At 32.1% G+C, this 14912-nt stretch overlaps 2 protein-coding genes across 3 annotated transcripts; both read right to left on the bottom strand.

The window, feature by feature from the left end:
* Window positions 1-1621: 1621 nt before the first annotated feature.
* On the bottom strand, window positions 1622-2871 carry LOC133288703 (zinc finger protein 1-like). Of its 2 annotated transcripts, none has more exons than XM_061486518.1 (2): window positions 2777-2871; window positions 1622-2518 (listed from the first exon to the last, which is right to left on the bottom strand). In XM_061486518.1, the coding sequence occupies exon 2, from the start codon at window positions 2452-2454 to the stop codon at window positions 1735-1737; it is 720 nt and encodes a 239-aa protein (XP_061342502.1). In that variant the 5' UTR covers window positions 2455-2518; window positions 2777-2871; the 3' UTR covers window positions 1622-1734. The 2 variants fall into 2 exon arrangements, with proteins under 2 accessions (XP_061342502.1, XP_061342503.1); XM_061486519.1 differs by lacking the exon at window positions 2777-2871 and adding an exon at window positions 2558-2704 and having other exon boundaries at window positions 1622-2480.
* Window positions 2872-9997: 7126 nt separating this feature from the next.
* LOC133288700 (Golgi SNAP receptor complex member 1-1-like) lies at window positions 9998-13974 on the bottom strand. The gene is made up of 5 exons (XM_061486514.1): window positions 13788-13974; window positions 12654-12893; window positions 12105-12272; window positions 10691-10804; window positions 9998-10398 (listed from the first exon to the last, which is right to left on the bottom strand). Exons 1-5 carry the CDS (start codon window positions 13824-13826, stop codon window positions 10285-10287), a joined length of 675 nt encoding a protein of 224 aa, XP_061342498.1. The 5' UTR covers window positions 13827-13974; the 3' UTR covers window positions 9998-10284.
* Window positions 13975-14912: the final 938 nt, after the last annotated feature.

The following is a 14912-nucleotide window of genomic DNA, read 5'->3' as shown; positions in this document are numbered from 1 at the left end:
CATGTCGTATTGTTAAAGTTAAACCATAAAATTTTCCTTATAAGGCCTAGTAGCAGGATTGAAGTGGTGAATTCGTCCGCAAGTTATTCATAACTACATAACTTTGCGTGTTTCTTTATAGATGAAGTGAGTATGACTTAAACTTATTTTGGTGAAAGGGAAATAAAAATAATACTTTTAAAATCTATTATCTGATAGATGCTACTAATTTGGTAAAGGGGACACATACAAACAGTGATACCAAATTAAAAGTAGAATAATAAGAATGGAAAAGAACAAGCATATACTGCTTCACTAGCCTACTTAGATGTTGATGTTAATTCAAATTTCATATCGTACTTCTATTGAAGATGAGGACAGATAATCTCAAATTTGATTAGATCTTGATGAGCAAGAGGCAGTTTTTTGCTTCAAAATTTCACCAAATCTTAGCAAAATGATAGCTCCACATGTTTTGTTCATTTGTGTTTCTTTCTTGGTTGGAAGGCAAAATTGAAGGTTGTAAATATTTTATTGGACGAATGGTGCAGACTGAGGTATGCCACCACAAGTAAAATAGATAGCCCAACCGAAGTGCTATATCTGGTAAGAAGAAAGCCCAACTCCAAACACATGATGTTTGGAAACATCTCATATCCTATAGATCCCCTATTAGCGTGAGATTACTATGATTATTAACTGTCATAATGACTTGACTTTCAGTTGCATTTGCTCCTTAATTCCATCATAATACTTTATGTTTCATGATTAAACTGAGATTTGTGGACCTACAATTTCGTGAGTCGCTTCAGAGATTCAAGATTTTAATCAATAATATTTTATTTTTTATTTTATCTTTTAAATGATGTGATTGTGATAGCATAGCTGAGTGTCATTTTGAGGCTTACTTTCACATGGCTTGCCTCACCTACTTATTTGATCCCAATAGAGATGGTCGATTTCTCTAACCACAGGTGGGTCAAAGTAGGAGTCAGTGAAACAGTCACAACCATGGAAACTGTGCATTTTGGTGGACCAATCGTCCACAAGAATTATTAAAAAGAGAGTCACTAGCATCCAAATTTCTACATATTGTGCACACCTTTGTCACCCAATATGTGAGACAGATATACCTTGCTCCAAACAATCCCAGGTTGACATGGCATTGTCAAATATACCTATACTCAAAGACAATTCCCTTGGATATCTCTTATTTTTTACTTGTTTAAATTCTTAATTCTGGGAGAAGAATATGCTTGGTATTCAAGAGTAGGACAGTAAATAACTAAGTAGCTTGACCAAAATATATTTAAATATCATTCAAGTGTCCGTTGGTTCTTTAATTATCTAATATATATAACTGGCTTATGTTTTTGGATGAATCAAACACTCGCAGACTTATCAAATTTTATCATTTTCAATTCAATTATTGAACACCTAAAAGCATTGAAGAATTCCCTACCAAGTGTATTAGCTCTTGCCCATAAGAGAGTTTGAATTACTTAATGCTATTCCAAAGCAACTTAAAGCTTGATGGAACTTATAATCCTTGGAGATTCATTTGTTTATAAAAAATGAAAACAAATAATAGCAAAAGACAACCTCTGGTAAGTAGCCAAAATGCGTTCATTTAGACCTTATGGGAACAAGAGATACATGAGGACAAAAGAAGTAAAAAGTAAAAAGGTAGAAAGCTCTTGGCCAATGAGAAAAGACAGGAATAAACTTGGTTATGGCATGTTGAAGGGTGACTACTTAGAGCTTGAGGGACAAGTCAAGCTTCTGCAACTTCTCTTGTTTAGACTTCAAATGGGTAATGCTATCCAACCAGTAACCTCCAAATCCTTCTGTTACAAGCCTTGTAGAAAACTTCCCCAACCTTGAAATGCCACCGGCCAAGGATGATTCAGTTTCTGTTCCACCATGAAAATTGCCCCATGAAAGCTTCCCAATAGCTGGTTGTGAATTCAAAGGCTGCCTCAGCCACCCGTTTTGGCCATGGGAACGACACAAACCAAAAAAGGGTGTTTGATAAGAAGGTTTGTTAATCATAGAATGCACCTGAATTCCAAGTGGTTTGTTACATAAGCCATGTGAAGGAAGAGAAGCCATACTAGAGTACCTCTGTCCAAAATCTAATGAAACTGCAGCACCAGCTTTGTATCCTCTTCTTGCCAAAGTTCTTTCACGCTTGTGTGCATTTTGGTGTCCCCCTAATGCCTGGGAACTATAAAATTTTCTCTGGCAGTAGTTGCATGAGAATACCCGGGGATCCAGTTCATTTCCTTGACTAGATTCTGAGGAGTTTTCTGATAAATTTGTATCCAAACAATTGAGGAGGTTGAGTTCTGGTTTTGAGTCATCACCTGAATCCTTGCTGGAGAGACTTAGATCTAGTAGAAGATGAGGAACTGAGTCATGTGGGTGTTTCTGATCTTCCTTTTGTGTCTGACTCTTGTCTGTTTGGGTATCCATAGAAGGTTTTGGGCACAGTAGTCTCTCTGAAAATGAGAATTTTTCAGATGGGCATGGCTCTAGCCTTTGATGATCCATATGGCAAGAAATATACAACGATTACCTTAGTATTGGCTATGAAAGTTTGGTTTAAGAACAAGAAAGATGAAGTTTTTAAATCATGTAACTACAATAAATGCTCTGTGCTATGTATAGAAGTAGATAACACTATTTTACAGTTACAATGTCTTAATATAGCAAGACCTAAAAATTAAGACATCCTTTGTGTGTGTGTGTGTGTGTGTGTGAGAGAGAGAGAGAGAGAGAGACTTGTATTGTATACCAGTTTGATTGGAACTTATGTAGAAGTAGAACCCCCACGTACAACTTGCTAGCGCATACACTATTGAATGTTCTTTTTATAACTTTTAGTTGTCTTCCCACTTGTCTCTTTTCATTTCTGTTCTTGGTATCTGCCTTTTGCTGGTATATTCATGTCTATAGATTATGACAGGCTAAAAATCCAAGATAAGATCAATAGCCTACTTTTTCCAAAACAATGTAGTATTGTAGAATGGACTTGTCTTGTAAAAGGTGTGGTATTCTGAATTTCTTAACCGTGTTGGTGGATTTGCTGTATCTTCACAGAAACTCTTTTGTCCTTGTCCAGCATTGTTGTTTGTTTATCTGATAATAGGTAATAGACTTGTCCACATTGTCAATTTATTTTATTTAGATTATATTTGCTTGTTACTTTTGTACTGTAAAATCTATATCATTTTATTCCTTGCATATGAATTGATTCAATATAACACCGACTAAATATGCGAATCCTCTGTTGCAATTAGTCTCCTGTAAAAAAAGTGGTAAGAAAAATGTAAAAAAAATATCATTATCTTTTATTTTAATGTATTTTATATATATTATAAAAAGTAAAATATGTTATTATTCAAAGAAAATATAAGTTTAAGTTACCATAGTTATAATGATAATTAGCTCTTTAGAATTTTCCTGCTGTTGTTGGCAAGGATTAAAGATCTCACACTCAGTTGTAAAAGTTATGATATGTCATAAATTAATTATGCTAAAATTTTAAGTTGTTGGATTATACATATTGGTTCCAAAAAGATGTGTTGCTTTGATCCATGAAAAGATGAACTTGTTAGCAGAGTTAACAACTTAGCTAGTGTAAATGTTGAGAACTTCAAGAACTAATTTGTACAAACAAAAACTTTGAGGGATTAAAGTATCACAACTAATGTTTACCGAAAAGAAAAGAAAAAAAGTATCACAACTAATATCTTTCATAGACCAATGTATAATTACTCGTGTTTATCTCATACATAAACATCATAAATCAATAAATTTTCTATTTACTTTTCTACACAGTATTAGATACCCAAGGTATGAGATGATGCCAAGCAAATGTTAGGACGAGATATTTAAGAAAGATGTTTTTAGATATTTTGATCAATGTTGCAAGGGAGAGCGAGATTCATGAGGATGTAAACTAAAAAATCAGGGCAGGTTGGATGAAATAATATTGTGAATCAAGATTTTTGTGTGATTCCAAAATTCATCTAATGCTAAAAGAAAATTTCTATAAAACAATAGTCATGCATACAATGTTATATGTAGTTGAATGTTGCCGACAAGTAAATACGTGGTTATATACAAATGGATAAGATAAAAAATAAAATTATTTGACAAAAAGTAATAATACATGTGTCTAAAAAGATGAAAAAATATAGATTCAGACAAGTTGTGCATATTATTTGAAGACTCCATATGCTTCATTAAGAACAATTTTGTTACAAAGAGCATGACACATAGGAAGACATCGAAAACTTGATAGAAAAGTAGTTAAACAAAACTTAATGAAATGACAAATAAATTAACGGATAATACATCGATCATAGGATAACATGGCTGAAAGCTATTAGCAATATAGAGGTTACTGTTTTTCTTTATGTTTATTTATTTATCTTCCTCTCTAATTTAATTTTTGTGGCTAACCTCAATATGTAATCTATGGCTTCTGCATTTCTATAATTGTTCAAAGTTCTTCTCTTGATCCCTCTACATCTCAAAGCCATGGAATAAGAATATGCTGCCCTCATTGCCAATTAGACCTGGATATTGGTGTCACCACCTCCCAATGTCGATATCGTAGGGCCCCAATGGATATGTTTCGAACTAAACATAAACCAGAAGAACGTGAGGAAATGTTTAAACCTCGTATGCTTGCTCAGGTATTTTCACAAAAATGGGATTCACTATCAACGAACTTTCTCACATGTCGTTCGATCAGCCATAATCTGAATTGTGCACTACTCTCCTCATTTCTTGCCAAGAATTGACAAATAAGACAACTGGATTTCACATGTTTTTTTCTTCAAAAGATTGTCAACATGCAACAGCCAGAGATTCATATAAACAGTAACTTAGCAATAATGGCATCTTGTTAATTATATACTTGATTTCTTGAAACTTATTTCGAGAGTCTTGTAGAGACTCTTGAAATAATGGCTCCATTGACAATGGGATATATTAATTTGCACCTCAGTTGTGATCAGACCAAATACAGGGCCTTGTCCTTATGTACGTGGACTTTTGATGGACCTATCGTATTTTATCCAGATCAGATTGTAAATGAGTCAGTCGGCCTAACAGGGGTTTACGGCTCGGATTGCCAGACTTGACTTATAATAAATCTATAATAAATAGTCAAATACAATATATTCAAGCCTAAAAACAACCTATTTAGAAAATAGGCTTTAGGTTTTCTTTTATATGTCTAACCTATAAACCTATATGCCAACCTATATCATATTATTTGTTTTAGATAAAAGTAATAAATTATTATTTTAATAAGTTCGAATAATAAAATAATTTTTTTAATTATTAAATACCTAATAAGCTTAAGCAGGCTAACAGACTGAGGTCGAAGCTTTTGTCTTTTAAATATATGACAGACCTAAATATTTTGCAAAAATATGACCTCTTTAAATCAAAGATGAGCATAGCTCAACCTATTTACACTCCTGCTTACCGCAATCCCCGCTCAAGTCAGATTATAAAAATTACAACTAGGCTTAGGTTCATTCATGAAGGTGACAACATGGAATCATGAAAGGATCATCCGTTGTCATGATGGTGGGATGATAAGTGTCTTACGAAAGATATCTTTGATTTTGAGCTAGACATGAGAGGCCTGATGGAGGGTCCAAAAAAAGGTTGATATATCCTTTCTTCCAGTAAAGCGTGACACGAATATTTGCCGTACAGGGGCAACCAATCAATCCTAGCTTTTTATTATGGCTTCATCTAGCGCTGTGCATGGGTCAGGTCGAGTCAAGTTTTGTGTCGACTCGACCTAACTTGATTTTTATAAGTCAGGTATTTTGACCCGACTCGTTTTAATTTGATCCAAGTCAGGTCTGATTTAGTTTGAATTTTTCTGAACTAGTTCAGAATCAGGTCGAATCTGACCTGACTTAGTTTCTGAAGTGGGTCTGACTTGATTTCTGAAGTGAGTCAAATCCGACCTGACTCGTTTTTTACTTAGTTTCGTCACAAAATTTCGTCGAAATTTTTACGTTGCAAACGATGAAAATTTTGTCACAAAAGTATTTTTTTCGTCGAAATATTTTTGTCGAAAAGCGACAGAATTTTTTTTCTAATGAAAATTTTTACAAAAATAAATTTTCTATCGAAATTTAGTTTCTGAACTAGTATTCGACGAAAATTTCGATGAAAATTGTTTCGAGGAAAATGTTTCATTCGAAACTTTCGACGAAATTTATATTCTCTAAAGAATTTTGACAGAATATTATTTCTGTCAAAAAATTTTATCGAAATTTTTTTTGACAGAAATGTGTTCTATTTAAAATTTTGATGGAAATATTTTTTATCAAAAACTTGACGAAAATATTTAGTCGAAAATTTTCGATGAAAATGTGTTTCGCTAAAAGTTTCGAAGAAATTTTTTTTTTGGTCAAAAATTTAACGAAAATATTTCCGTCGAAAACTTTTGCCGAAATTTTAATTCTGTAAAGAATTTTGATGAAAAATTTTTCCGTCAAAAAATTTCGATGGAAATGTGTTTTGTCGAAAATTTTGATGAATATGTTTTTTTGTGAAATATTTTGCGAAATTTAGATTCCGTAAAAAAATTTGACAAAATTTTTTTTCGGTCAAATCTGTTTATAAAAGTATTTTTAGTCACAAATTTTGATGAAAATATTTTTCGTAAAAATTTTTTGTGATAATTTTTTATGGAAATATTTTTCGTAAGAAAAATTTGACATAATTGTTTTACGTTTAAATTTTTCTTTTAATGTAATTGTGATTTTTTTTTCTTCACATAATGAGTATAGGTCAAGTTTTGAGTCAATGAGTTATTATTAAACCAAGTCTAGTCATTATTTGGGTCAGTATTAAAAGTAACCCAAATAATATCAAGTCAAGGTCAGATTAAGGGCAGGGCAGAGGGCAAGTGAACTAGTTTTTTTCACACCCTAGCTTCATCTATCATTTTTGCTCCTTGATCATATTCCATTTTGCTTCTTGTGGAATTGGACATTCCCTCCCTTACTATACACCCCTTCTCCTCCTTTCTCTTTCTGAAGTTGAATTATTAACGGTCTCTCTCTTTCAAGTGGAGCTACTATTTTGATCAATAGGGTATTAGCTATGTTTAGTTGGCAGTTGAATTTGCCATTGCAAATGTTAGGTAAGTTTCCACGATCATATAGCTAGACTAGACTAGACTTTTGTAGGTTTTTGTCTTCTAGCTACCTCATCTCTTTATATGATGTCTAGGCATAAATCACGGAATAATCAATTTCTAATCTTCTCTAAGTACTAAAGTAAAGTTGCTAATGATCTAATCTTGCAATCCTAGGAGGAGCATATGAGGTCCCCCTCAACCCCTCTCCCTTATCTCCCTTCTAAGTTCTAACCTTTCCTTTTCCTGAGAGTTGGAGCCTTTTTGCTTGCAACCTCATTTTATTGTGATTGTGACAACAACCAACACAAAGTGTTGGACACAAGCAACTGAGGCCGCACTGTTGGCTTGCAAAAACACATGCTGTGATACCTAGCAAACAATTCTTTGAACTTTGATGGATAAGTAATAACTTTTTGAGATTGTTTAACTCTTCTGCTTGTGTTTATGTTAGCTTGGAATCAAATCCTTTATAATAAAGGATAGTGACAAGAAAAGGATATCTTGTGTGTCTGCCTCAGATAGGAATAGCATAGAGGGTATCACACAGTTAAAAATACTGAACCATGAAAAGAATGGAAGATCCACTTCAATTTTTCTTTTATGCACTTTTCCTCATATATTTTTCAAGTCTTAAATTAATTGCGCTTGCATGCTTCTGTATGGACATTAATTGTCATAGTATGAGACCTTAATCAGTTCTTTTGAATGACAAATTGAATATGAAATTGTTGCAATCATTTTTTCTGGGGAATCTATCATCTCGTATATTATTTTAACGTGATCATGTTTTATTCACATTTTAATGAATCCAGTCATTCATTTACAGGTCAAGACTCATAATTTTAAGGACAAAATTGATAAAATGAAAAGTAGAAAATAATCATTTTAATTGTTAGCTATTCATCTATTAATGAATATTGTAAAATTGAGTCAGTCTAAGGAGAGGGATCTAATAAATTCTCACTGTTAATCTATTTTAATTCCGGTGCTTAAAAATATAAGGATAATGTTATGTTGAAGAGTTTACTTTGGATACTGTGAATTGTGATTATATTAAACTTAACAAATAAGGTGATATTATATTATTAAATGATACCGTAATTTTTTTTTTAATATTAAAACAATATACAAATTAAATTTTATGTAGAATATTTAAATATATGGTAATTGTGTAAATTTATTTGATTGAATATATAATTACGTAATATTTTTTGTAAAAGAACATAAAATTAAAAATTTTGTGTGTGAAGTTTTTATATATATAAAATTGCCTTGAAAAAAATTACCAAAAGTCTATGATTTGTGTGAAAGAATATTTGCATGATGGATGCTTTAGGCGAAAGTCACTGTTGTTGATAGAAGTCAAGGAAACATAAAAAATATACGTATTGATATGGTGGGAGAAAAAGATGTAATGGGATAATATTAAACTTGCTTTTAAAATTTTCTTCTTTTGTATAATAACTACTGCGTTTGCTGAGCCAAATTTGACAGAAAATCCCTTTATAAGATATCCTTGCTTCTATATTTTGGAAGAATTCGTGTTCTAAAAGATTCAATAATTTGTCCATTACCATCCCATCCTAGAGACATGAGAACATCGTCTAAGGATAACTCAAACATGACCACTCATATCTCCACAACTACAGTCACATGCAAATCACATCTCCATGTGCTCCGAGGAAGTCTTTATATGAATATGACACAAGAGAGATAGGTACACACGTGTCCATGGCTCATTAGCGTTGTGTATTGTGCGACCTTAAACCTTAAATTTGTTCACTATTTTATACGCCAAGTGGAGAAGATATATATTTTTCAATTGTGAAAAACCTTATATTTTCAATTGCTTAAATTAATCACATTTAACTTTGTGATAATAACAAATTAATATTTTTTATAAAATTTTAACTAACAGTGTTAATTTTTCAAATCCTTAATTTTATTCTCCTTTCCAAATTTACATTTCATATTCTTTTGCAGAGTTTTTTCTATACCCCAAATTTGTATTTTATGTGAAGCATTTATACGTGTGAGACATTTATATGATCTTAATATGTATTCAGTGTGAAGAGAATTAGGGATGGAGAAAGAGAAGTGTGATGGAGAAGAAACTTCGCACAATAGTGTGAAATGCAAATTTGGAAAAAAAAAATTATATTATTGAAAATAAAATTATCTCATACACATACATAAAAATGTGTGGACTCCATGTGACATCAAGTGAAGAAAAAAGTGAAAAAAAAACAAAACATAAGCTCCACGTACTTTTATATGTGTGTAAGAAATAATTTTTATCTCCAACAACATAAAAATCATTAATCTCAATCTCTAATTTTATTAACCTTTCCAAATTTGTATTTCACACTATTGGGCTTAGTTTCTTCTCCATCACACTTCTCTTTCTCCATCCCTAATTTTCTTTACAGAATACATATTAAGATCATATAAATGTCGCACACATATAAATGCTTCACATAAAATAAAATTTTAAAAGATAAAGAAAAAAAAAACTCTGCAAAAGAATATGAAATGTAAATTTGGAAAGGAGAATAAAATTAAAGATTTGAAAAATTTACACCTTTAGTTAAAATTTTAGCAAATATGTTAATTTATTACGATCATAAAGTACAAAGAAGTTAATATAACGTGTTTGATTGGAATAAGCAATTGTTAAGAGCAAATGAACTAGTTGAGTTGCTAAAGTCGTTTTTTAAGAAGTGAACTTACATTTAGAGGTGTTTCGATTAGTAGATTATATGATATTTAGATCAATAATAATAAAGTTAAAAAGAGAGCCAATTCCGACACAGCAAAATTGTTAAGGCTTTTTCTTTCCAATCTATACCACTTAATGAAGTCCATTTGATATTTTTTTCCACTTTCTACATGCTATGTTCTGTGATATCGGAATCAAGAGAAGGAAATTCCTCCTTCTTCTTTTTTTGCTGTGACTTCTAATCTGTACTCAGCATTGCTTCTGATACAGGGATAAACAATCAAATGAACAATACACTACCCCAAAAAAATGTCGTTTCAGCATGGCGCAAACTATTCAAGCTCAATAGACAAGGAACATACAACAGTTTATAGTTGAGTACCCACCAAAATAAACAGCCTCATTTGGTTAGCCAGTAGATGAAAATGAGAAATGTGCATACGGATGCAACAAGGGAAAGTATAAGGGTATCCATTGACTTTTTTCGCTTTATTGCCGAAAGTATGCTATTTACCTGCAACATGATTAAAAGTGGTACATCAAACAGAAGAATTTTAAGCAACATCCATGCAGACTATAAACTTCAGAAACAAAAGGTGGCAACATCTTTCAGCAGACAATTCATTCTGGTGAAATATGAAATTTTATCATCACATGTAACAACTCACGAATAATTTAACATCCTTATTCAATGCCTCTTTTTTTTTTTGGTACTTCTTATTCAATCTCACGAGACAAGGCAGAATGTAAAATGGCCAAAAGGAAAATGACTAAAACACCAAAACCCATGATGATAAGAGGCATACCGTTGGGAGGCGACTGCTCACATTGCTGAGCTTTGAATTGATGCCACCAAATGTTGAACGCTGGAGGCCAAGTGCACCGAGTGTTGCTTGTGCTTGTGAAATAACAGTGTCTATCTGCAGCACACAGCAATAAGCAGAACAGTTCAAAACAGGACTACCTCAAATGAAGATCACATAGAATTTTAAAGGAAAATAAAGGCTTGTTGAAAAAACTGTTCTTTATGGTTGACATGTGTCCCACATGCAAGGCATGCTCTTTAGCATTTCTTGCATATGAGATTCCAAGAAGGCCCCAACATATTAAGGTTCTTATTCTAATATTTCAGTATTGATCCACCCAAAGAACCAGATTTTTGTTCAATGGGGGCTCAAAATAGTTTCTTCCAATCTAACACTTGAACTCACACTCACTAGATCAATCCATCAATAAAATATAAATAAAAAATAAAAAAATATTGAGTACATTTCACTATCCCAAGAATAGCATCCCAGGTGTTAGTTTCTCTGCCTTAGGCCCCAACTCTCCTCCCTATAGAAATCTTAACCCCTGGTGTTTAATTTAAAAAATAATTTAAATTGCAATCTTGAAAGTTTTTACAGGACATATATCCGATTCTCATGGCTCAACTGCTTTCAACTTAGCATGAAACATTATAAATTTTTTGGCTAAAATACAATTTATCCACTTGAACTTTAGTCATGTTTCAAATTACCACCTTATACTTTCAATTCCCTTGTACTTTGTGATGGTAACAAATTAACATATCTGATAAAAATTTAACTAACGATATTAACCCCCCAAATTCCTAATTTTATTCTCCTTCCCAAATTTGCATTCCACATTCTCCTGTGGAGTTTCTTCTCCTTCTCCATTCCAAATTTGCTTCACACAGAATACATATTAACATTGTATAAATGCCGCACACATATGAATGTTGGGAAAAGTGTTTCTCCTTCAACATAAAATAAAGTTGTCGCTAGTAATCCAAAATGATGTCGTTTTAGGAGTTTGGAGAAAAAATACCGGGTATTTTAGTAATTCTATTTTCCTTTTGTATTATATAATTTTACTAAAATACCCTGCATTTTTTTTCCAAACCCCAAGACAACGTCGCGTTGCAGTTGCAAGAGATAATTTATCTTATGTTGCAAGAAAAATGTTAATCCCATAAATGTTTTACAAAATATGAATGTTGATGTTGCACACATATAAATACTTCACCAAATATGAATGTTGCACACATATAAAATATCAAAGTCAGATGTGTTATTACCAAAAAAGAAAAATTTGAATTAGGTTCATATATAATATAAGAATATCACTAAAGCACTCCATTGAGAATATCAGTATAAAAAAAACAAAGAAAACAGCATTTTATATCAGAAAAGCAAGAAATTGTTTCATATGACTGACATGTCCTGTACTTCGGCTGATAGATGCACGCTCTTTTAGGAGCGCATGCTGTTCAGATTCTGCACCATCTTCCAAGTCTAACCGTGTCCGATCAAATTCTTTAAAATCCTCTAATAGTGAAGCATGTTCTTCCTTAGCTCTAAGACTTGAGCGAAGACGATAAAACTCCTGTAGTCCAATTACATCTAAAGCTTAGTGCAAAAAGTTTAAAATGTTGAATAAATAAAGTAGTTAATAAAAAAACAAAAAGTCTAAGAGTAAATGTCGAATCAAATCAAATAAAACATTACAAAGCAAAGACAAAAGTATTAAATTACAGAAATAATAAATAATAAGGATTAGAAATACGTATCAAGTAACAAATTGCTAATAATATAATAAAACTTCAAAAAGAAATTGGGATTCAAAATAGGGGGAGGGGGGTCATGGCATTGAACACCAGCCAATGAAGTAAGGATTCAAAAACATATATAATTCAATTACAAGTTTAAGGTTCTAGCAAGAAATAATGCTGATGACATAGGGTATCTCAAGCTCAGACTATAATACCTGGGTGAGATCTCGAAGAATTTCCTGGTGTCTAGTTAAAGTATGAGAAACCATTTCCGAACCACCAGATGATACCCAAGCTTGCATCTGTGAGTTTACTTGCTGGAGTTGTTTTAGTAATTGCTCAATCCAAGACTCTAGATCACTCTCTGCCGCATCAGCTTTTGTAGAAACATTAGCAGAAACCAATTTACGATAAGAATTCATCCGCTCATCCAACTGAGCTTCAAGTTTTCTAGCCTGCAAAAGATTAGGGGGAAAAGTTCTCCAATCAATCATTTGCCTAAGAAAACAAAAATATGTGTAAACTAGTTAACCACAAAAAGAAGACAAAAACATCTTGAATGAATGCAGCTTTGTGATACTCAAAAATACCAAATTTCACAAGTTTTTTTTTTTTTCTCATTATTATCAATATTACTATGATGATCAAGTCATTATGATTAGGGAAGAGAAACCAAGTTATAAACAGGCTAAACGACACCTAATTGGCAATCTAAAATGCTCAATACATTATACTGCCCACTCTTCTATGCTCAATACATTAATGTCCCAAGAATAGCATGCATGAAGATAGTAAAAGCCTAGTCAACACAACTAAAATTCCATAATATTATGCAAGCTTTTCACCAGCACTCTAGCAAGTACACACATCACATGTATTCGTCTGACTCAGATTTACTCTATGCGATTGCAGATCACAATGCAAAGAACCATATTTCCTAAACAAATTAGGTACACTTCTAACTTGCCAATCCTATATCAAATGAACCTGAATCTAGTTACAAAATTCCCATCCAAAGGTTTAAAATCTTCATAATTCAATCCCATCGCAATTCAAAAGCTAAGATTAAAAATCTTCTTTAGAAAAAAATAAAATAAAAAAAACTAGAACTGAAAAAACCTGTATCTTTATAAATCAAACCATGTTCAAAGCACAGATACCAAAAGGGTAGAAGCTGATCCCATGAATTCCCCATCACCGACAAAATGAAGAAACCCCAGAAAGAAAAATCGAGACTTTGGCATGAGGGGCAGTCAAATTGTACATACCCACATCAATTGTATCATTTAACAACAGAACCAAAAGCATAATATAGCAAAAGAAAACATAAGATGGAGAATAATTGGAACCTGTTTGCGAAGTGCATCCCAGGAACTCGGCACCTCCATGGATGAGAAACAAAACAAAGATCAAAAATCGAAATTTTTATTACGAATTCGTGTGAATGATGTTGAACTTCGTCTTCTTCTTCTTCAACTTTTGAGGGTTGTTTGGCGATGAAGACAGGTCGTCTGCACCCAAGGGACAGACGACTTGGCAATTGCTTGCTTCCACCTTCTTTTCCCTTTTTAATTCTGTTTTTATTTTACCAAACAGGAAAATAAAATAATTAAGGAATAGGTTATTCTATCTACTTTTGCCTATCATTTTTCAATATTGTAAGACCGGAATCTAAAAAAAAAAATTGAAAATAAAGTGATAGGTAAAAATAAAAAAAAAGTAGAATAATCTATCGCACCAAAAAAATATAAAAGAGTTTGCGTAATGGATAACTTTAGATCCAATTAACTGCTTTTCATTCTTAGAGAAGACTTAATGTAAATTTAAAATTAAATTATTTAATTAATATAGATTTGAAATTGTTTCCTGTAATAATATAATCAATTCTGCATAGGAGGGATTGCTCATTGGAATGAATGCTCTCATATATAATTTAACGTGATCAGGTCATTTTAAATCACATATAACAAAATTCATTTCTGATTGTGCATAAATATCACATGGTGTAACCATGTAAATTGCGAAATCCCTTGCACAAATGACAAATTGTGTCATGACACAGTCGTAATCATTTATTTCAAAATTTATCTCTATGACTCTATCATGTTCGTTTGGAGATATTTACAAATGTACTTTTTATTAGTTAGAGTTATTTATTAAGGTAAAAGTTATTTTTAAATTAAAGTTAAAAAAAATAACTTTCTTACCAAAAAAAAAGTTTAAAAAATTATTTGCTGATTTTATAAAACTATTTTAAGGTTGAAATAATTTGTTATTAACATGAATTATTAAGGTAAAGATAAATATAAATACAAATTTATAGCTCGCTAGCACAATAGAGATAATTGGGTTTAGTGAAGTGAGTCATTTAGTGGCATTTTGAGTATGAACTCCTTATACGTGGTATGGCATGGGTATAACCACAAGGGTGATCCTGCATAAAACAAGACACTCAATAAATATGTAAATAGGTT

This window comes from Gastrolobium bilobum, unplaced genomic scaffold, assembly GCF_033153095.1.
Source record: "Gastrolobium bilobum isolate Gb01-03AN ecotype WA unplaced genomic scaffold, APGP_CSIRO_Gbil_v1 utg70105, whole genome shotgun sequence".
Classification (NCBI taxonomy): Eukaryota; Viridiplantae; Streptophyta; class Magnoliopsida; order Fabales; family Fabaceae; genus Gastrolobium; species Gastrolobium bilobum.
The sequence above is the reverse complement of the archived record's forward strand: the minus strand, read 5'-3'. Positions and strand labels throughout refer to the sequence as shown.

Bases quoted from the DNA above. Each gene is read 5' to 3' on its own strand.
- LOC133288703 (XM_061486518.1), bottom strand. From the start codon at position 2,454: ATGGATACCCAAACAGACAAGAGTCAGACACAAAAGGAAGATCAGAAA.
- LOC133288700 (XM_061486514.1), bottom strand. From the start codon at position 13,826: ATGGAGGTGCCGAGTTCCTGGGATGCACTTCGCAAACAG. The intron at 12,894-13,787 runs GTTCCAATTATT...AATCTTTTGCAG, and splicing joins GGGATGCACTTCGCAAACAG to GCTAGAAAACTTGAAGCTCA. The intron at 12,273-12,653 runs GTATTATAGTCT...ATTGGACTACAG, and splicing joins TTCTTCGAGATCTCACCCAG to GAGTTTTATCGTCTTCGCTC.